Source organism: Nuphar pumila, chromosome 16, assembly GCF_984573655.1.
Source record: "Nuphar pumila chromosome 16, dmNupPumi1.hap1.1, whole genome shotgun sequence".
Lineage (NCBI taxonomy): Eukaryota > Viridiplantae > Streptophyta > Magnoliopsida > Nymphaeales > Nymphaeaceae > Nuphar > Nuphar pumila.
The window spans coordinates 57,538,999-57,545,926 of NC_143264.1; the positions used below are offsets into that span (position 1 = coordinate 57,538,999).

A 6,928-nucleotide genomic window follows, 5' to 3' on the forward strand; every position below is an offset into this window, starting at 1 on the left:
AGAGAGAGAGAGAGAGAGACCTTTTGCAAAGGGTTCATTGGTTAAAATAGTGCCACCCTGCCAATCCAGCTATCACATTGAATTTGGACCTCAAGGCAAAGGCAGGTAAAAGGCCAGGTCATTGAGTTTTGCAATTTAATGCACAATGTTTTTTTTAAAGAAACTTGTGTGTTTTATGTACAAAAATAATATCATGCTTTTAATAGTTGCCGAAGTATTAAGACCAAGAAGGGCAGCAAAGAAGAGTAACTACAAATCCATGGCCTATTCCTCCACCGCTTTTATCCGCAAGGGAGAAAGATGGGAAATGAATAAAGAAGAGAGAGGGAAGGAAGCCGTATAAGATAGAGAGAATGTCCTGGCAATTTCTTGTTATGGTCTCCAAACCAACTTTCAGTGAATGGGAGATGAGCAAAGTTTCATATGAGGAAACCAACAGGGAAAAGGAAGAGGAAGGACAAGTGACAGCAGCAGCATCCAAGGCAGCAGAAGAAGATGATAATGAAGATGAGAAGGCAAGATATGAATGGGATTTCTCTCTCTCTGCCGTGGTGTCCCACAACACACCCATTGGTGGCATCTCAGACGCCATTGGGGTCATAGAAATCGACCCATCTGACACAATCTTAGCCACTGGTGGTATCGCTAGAAAGATCAGGGTCTACACCCTCAGCTCACTAGTGAGCCATGGTTCACACACTATGTTCAGCGACCATGTTGGCGCCTCCGAGTACTATATTTGCACCCCGGCCAAGTTGAGTAGCCTAAGGTGGAGACCGGATTCCGGAGGCCGTGTTATCGGATCCGGCGACTACGATGGTGTCGTAACAGAATATGACCTCGAGAAGCGCACCTCAGTGTTTGAACGCGATGAGCATGGCGGCCGGCGGGTCTGGAGCATTGATTACTCGGCCTGGTTCCCCTCGGTGGGCGCTTCCGGTTCGGACGATGGGACCATGCATGTATGGGACGCTAGGTCCGGGACCGGGGTGGCGGTCATGCAGCCCAGTCCCATCATGAGCCCAGTGTGCTCGGTTGAGTTTGACCAGCTTAATGGTACCCAACTGGCTGTGGGGTCTGCTGACCGGTGCGTCTATGTCTTCGACTTCCGGCGGGCCCTGGCACCGGTCTCGGTGCTGCGGGGCCACCGGAAGGCGGTGTCGTACGTTCGATACATAGGAGAACGGAGCATAGTATCAGCGGGTATCGATGGGTGCCTGAAGCTATGGGACGTGCACAAGGAACGTGCAGTGCGCACGTACGAGGGGCACATGAATAAACGCAACTTCGTCGGTCTGTCTGTGTGGCACGAAGGCGGGCTCTTGGGGTGCGGCTCGGAAAGCAACGAGGTGTATGTCTACGACCGGAGGTGGAAGGACCCGGTCTGGGTGCAGGGTTTCGAGCCCGTAGGTCAGACTGGGTGCGGGGGCGGCAAGTTTGTCAGCAGCGTGTGCTGGAGGCAACACACGTGTGGGGAGTGCACGCTGGTGGCCGGGGGATCCAATGGGGTTATGCAAGTTTTCAAGGGCAAAAGAAAGGGAACATGATGCAATTTGTGCAAACAGTAGAAAGAGAGACAGAGGGAGAGATATATATCATTCTTTATAGAATGCAAATAAAAGAAGACATAGTGGGAGTTGACGGCATGGTGAGAGCTTCATGTTTACAGCAACTCTCTTAGGGTACATTATAAGCATGTACCAATTTCCATCATCCTTTGATTGTACATAGGGTACAGTACCATTTGACACAGGTATCCCCCTAGCAGGGATGTTTCCCGCACCACCCATCTTTGAGTCAGGGAACTTAACAAGGAAAAAGCTGAGTGGGTTCGCCCAGCAAATCCAGTGATCGGGTGCCGAGTACTTTACAAACTACTCAGTGCTATTTTCTGTGTTTTGTGTTTTACACAGAAAATCACAGACCACATAGCAATTTTCTGTGTTCATGTGTACGTGTGGACCTGGTAAGATAGGTCCCTTTCCTCTTTCTCCCATTTTATTTTTGTATGAGAGGGAGATGGAGGGAGGGAGGGAAGGGGTAAAGTTTCTTTGGTTCGCGATTTGGATAAGAATAAATATACACATATTCAGAACTGGCCCTGAAGATACGTGGTTTGGGCTAATAGTCTACAACTTGTGGAAATGAATATAAATGGAGAACATGCTAACCCTGTATTGGAGCAATGTATCTTGAAAATGATGTAAAATTTTTCTGATATCATTTTGTGGACAGTTGTTGGGTCCATTTGCTATGGCAAGGATATCTGTTTGGTTGGTGATATTTGAGACCCATTCATGTGATTAGTGAGAAGATGTGTTCACAGGTTAGTTTTTGCATGAATTGTGAATCATAGAAACATGGTTGCATCCTTTTCTAAAGCACACGTAGACCAAATCATGGCGCAATTTTCTTTTCTCAAGTTATTTTTTTTCGAGATATGGATTCAAAAGTTACTGGCAACATAGATCTTAGATTATTGATCATGGCATTAGTTACAAGATGTGTTCACAGGTTACTTTATGCATGTGTTATGAATCACATAAGTTTTTCATCCTTTTATTAAAGCGTGAGAGACCAAATCATTTTTTTTTGGAGTTATGGATTCAAAAGTTACCAGAGACTAGGGCTGGTAAACAAACCGAGCAGCATGCCGCTCAGCTCAAACTCGTCAAATGAGCTTGGTGAGCCAAGCTACAAGCAGTTTGTATAATCTAAGCAAGCTGAGTATGAATAATAGACGTCCGTCTTGGCTTGGCTCGGCTCCTCTATGTCTGTTTAGATAGTTTATATGTGGTTTATGTATGACATATGTCAAAAACATAAAGCAGATCAACTGGTCATACAGGTATACCTGTAATAATGAGGTCACAGGTTCATTTTTCACTGTGGTCTCATGTAAAAAGGTATGATTTTTTTTATTAATGAGCCATATTTGGTTCGGCTCGTCTGGGCTGGGCTTGCAAGCTCGAGCTCGGCTCAGCTTGCATGAGTAACATGAGCTGAGTTTGAGCACGGCCTTATATGTAAATGGAAATTCAAGTGCTGTTGCTGGAGAATTTAGGACCCGGTTCTCCATTTATCACCACCTAGAATGAAGGAGTTGTCACACAACGCACGCATGACATGATGGATCCACATGTCCGCGAATCCAATCCGACGAAGAGCGTCCTCTAGAAATATTCAGCCCACTCGATCATATGTTTTAACAAAGTCTGTTTTGAAAAGATAAGTAGGGGCCTTGCTACATGCCATGGACACCACCAGCTCATGAGCCAAAATGATGTTTTCTTGGATATTGCAACCCTTTAAGAAAGCTCATTGGTTCTGGGATATGAGGCGTTGAAGGATGGGAGTCGTTCGGCTCACCATTATCTTGGTAATAATTTTATACAAAAAATTACATAAGCTAATGAACTAAACTTAGAAAGAGAAATAACTCCCTCATCGTTAAGAATGAGGGTAATATGTGTGGTGTTTATGCTTTTCAGAATTTTACCCTTAGCAAAAAAAATTGGGTAGCCTCTATGACATCTTTGGATATAATTGACCACAAGGATAAAAAGAAGCTACTTGGAAACCCATCCGGTCCAGGTGCACTTTCACCATCAAGGCTGAAGACGGCATTGGTAACTTCCTCTACTGAGATAGGTTTTAAGAGCTTCATTCTCATGAGAATTCATTAGAGGCTCCAAGCATCCATCAAAGGGAAGAGCATTGATGGGTGTGCTGGAAAATACCTTAGAGAGGTAGTCGGTGATAAGATAAGCACCAGCTCATCAAATGAATCGATAACTTCAAATGATAATCCTCCAGGATAAATCTTGGAGTTATCATAGTTATCTTGATCGGTCCTTCAGATTGTGTTGGTCGATCCCTCTAACGTAGCTATTGTTTTAACTACCTCATCAAAAGGAGCTATCAGTTATCATGTAAGTAGGAAATACATTTAATGTTTCCTAGTTTGTAGCAGTAACTAACGTATTCTCTTTAACCTTGTAAATTGGGTAACATTTGGTTACCATATTATTATTTAACTATTCCTGCACTTACAAAGAATATGTGAGAGAGCAAGCAAGTTTTCTTTGTTGCTGTCATTCTTTCATGATATCAAAGCATGAAGCTTCTTTGAGAGTTTCAATGGCTTCCAGTATTGTTGCAACCTAGTGGAATGTCATCGCAAGTCTCTTATCAATCAAGTTGAACATAGAAAACTACCTTCTTTAGATATCTCAACTAGAATCAATTATGATGAGCCAAGATCTTTTCAAATTTTTTGATGGCTCCTCTCCTAAATCACCCAAGTTCATCCTCACATAAGGCAAAAAATAAGAAGCAAATCTAGCCTTCCACGTCTAGCGTAAGTTTGACCAACTTGCCTTAAGTTGGATCAAAGCTATAAATTCTGAATCAATGCTTAGCCAAATTATGAGAACCAAAACAACACAAGAATCCTAGGTCGTTCTAGAGAAGTCTCATGGTTCTCAATCACCACTGAGGATTATGCTCCTAAAGAAAGATCTTACCTTCATAATGAAAGAAAGCATGCACATAGACACCTATTTAAACAAAATCAAAATTTTGGTTGATTCTTTAGCTGTTGCGAATAATCCAGTTGACGATATTGATCTCGTGCAAATCACTCTCAACGGTTTGTCCATTGAATACGAGAGCTTTGTTACTTCAATCATCACTAGAGTCACTTATTACTCCATTGCCGATCTGTATGATCTCCTGATTTTTCAGGAAAAGCGAGTCATCATGCTTTATCCCAAACAGATAGAAAACCAAGAATCCTCTCAAACTGCCTTTACGGCCTCTCGGGGAAGAGGTCGTGGGCATGGATCCTATAGGGGCCATTGGAATCAAGGCCAGGGTCCCTCAAAAAACTTTAATCAATTTTTCAACAATCCAAACAATCAACGGGGCCCTGTCACCTACCAGTACTGCGGAAAGCATGGCCATATTGAGAAAAAATGCTAGGGTATTCCCAAGGCATTTTTCGCTATGTCATTACAACAAACTGTTGATGATCATTGGTATCCTAATACTGGTGCAACCAATCATGACTGGCAGTTTGTCAACAAATCCTCTTATCAAGGCAGTGAATCTATCATGATCAAGAATGATAAGACATTACCTATTTCTCACGTAGGTGATTTGGTTTTATCTTCTAAAGACTCTACATTTGATTTAAAGAATGTCCTTCACATGCCTGCCATTGCTAAAAATTTATTATCTGTGGGTAAATTCATGGAGGATAATGATTATGTTTTCAAATTGACACTGTTTGAATTTATTATCAAGGATCGGTAGACAGGAAAGATTTGTCTTCAAGGACCCAAAACCACCACGAGACTCTATCCAATTAAGGCGAGTGACACTTAGATGATGGCAGTCTATGCAAGAAATCAAACAACATTTGATCTATAGCATCAACATCTTGGGCATGCAAATAATAAGATTATTTCTTTTCTTAAAACTAATAATGTCATTTCCTTTAATAATGATAAGAGTACAAAGGTTTGTGAACATTGTCTTATCAGAAAGGCTCATAAACTTTCATTTGGATGTTCCTTATTATGTAGTTCACAACCTCTTGAACTATTGCATGCCAATGTCTAGGGACCAGCTCCTATAATCTCTCATGAAGGTTTTTGTTTTTACTTATTAATCATTGATGATTTTAGTCATTTTTTGTGGCTCTTTCCTTTGAAAACAAAATCCCAAGTGTTTGATTGTTTCAAAGGTTTTAAATCTATTGTGGAAAAATAAGTTGAGTTCAGCATTAAATCTTTTCAATCAGACAATGGTGGTAAATTTATAAGTGGTGAATTTGAAACCTGTCTTAAAAGAAATGGTATATTTCATCATTTCTCATGTCCTCACACACTCGAGCAAAATGGGTTGGTTGAGCGGAAGCATAGGCATATTGTGGAAACAGGTCTCAGTTTATTAAGCGGTGCCAACTTATCCTATGAATTCTGGGTTGATGCTTTTCGAACATCAGTCAATATTATCAACCGCCTACCCACCCTAGTGCTTAAACATAAATCTCCCTATAAACTTCTCATAAACTAGTCACTTGTCTATCATCATCTTTGAGTATTTGGGTGTATATGTTATCCCCTAGTTACCCCATACAACTCCACTAATTTCCAATTGAAAACCAAATCCTGTATTTTTCTAAGTTACTCCCCCTCGTCATAAAGGCTATATTTGCTTTCATCCTCGAACCTCCCACACCTATGTCACTCATCATGTGTACTTTGATGAACCCCTCTCTACTGCACCATGCCTTTCGTCTCCCATATCTAAGCCTGATCTCGCACAGTGGGGTGTTTCTCCCATGATGGTCTTAGTCAATCTTTTGCCCTCCTTTGATATCATCTGCTACTGACCCTACACTTGATCGACATGTTCTATGCTCATCCCCAGAGTCTCTCGTACCTGCTCCCATTGTGCCTTACCCACTCGATTCCCCTACACCCATGCTTGTCTCCCATGGCCCATCGATGCCTCTTTTTGAGCCTGTCCCTTCTGCATCTGCACTGACTATCGACCATCCACCTGATCATATTCATCAAATGGTGACCTGTTCTATGATGGGTTCACTTAAACCTAAATTGTAACACCCCAAAAATTTTATCTTAAAATTTGTGTAATTTTTTATAAATGGTTTTATAAATTACAACAAAAATTTGAAGGGAATAAAAGCTTTGGCATATTACAGATCTATCATTCCATTTTCACATAAACTTTAAATTTAAAATTGGACCTTCACACGTAAATAAACGTCCATTATAAACTTTGAATCAAAAAATATTAGAGTTCTTTAAAATTAAATGATTATCAAAGTCTTTGAGCACTTGTGAATGCTCGTAATCCAAAACATAATCCAAAAAAGAGAAAGGTTTGGCTCAGTTCC

At 41.3% G+C, this 6,928-nt stretch overlaps 1 protein-coding gene across 1 annotated transcript; it reads left to right on the top strand.

Annotated features, from left to right (window-relative positions):
- Positions 1 to 305: 305 nt before the first annotated feature.
- Positions 306 to 2,280, top strand: LOC149813268 (WD repeat-containing protein RUP2-like). The gene has a single exon (XM_089991530.1). It carries the CDS (start codon positions 354 to 356, stop codon positions 1,545 to 1,547), a length of 1,194 nt encoding a protein of 397 aa, XP_089847656.1. The 5' UTR covers positions 306 to 353; the 3' UTR covers positions 1,548 to 2,280.
- Positions 2,281 to 6,928: the final 4,648 nt, after the last annotated feature.

Bases quoted from the DNA above. Each gene is read 5' to 3' on its own strand.
- LOC149813268 (XM_089991530.1), top strand. From the start codon at position 354: ATGTCCTGGCAATTTCTTGTTATGGTCTCCAAACCAACTTTCAGTGAA.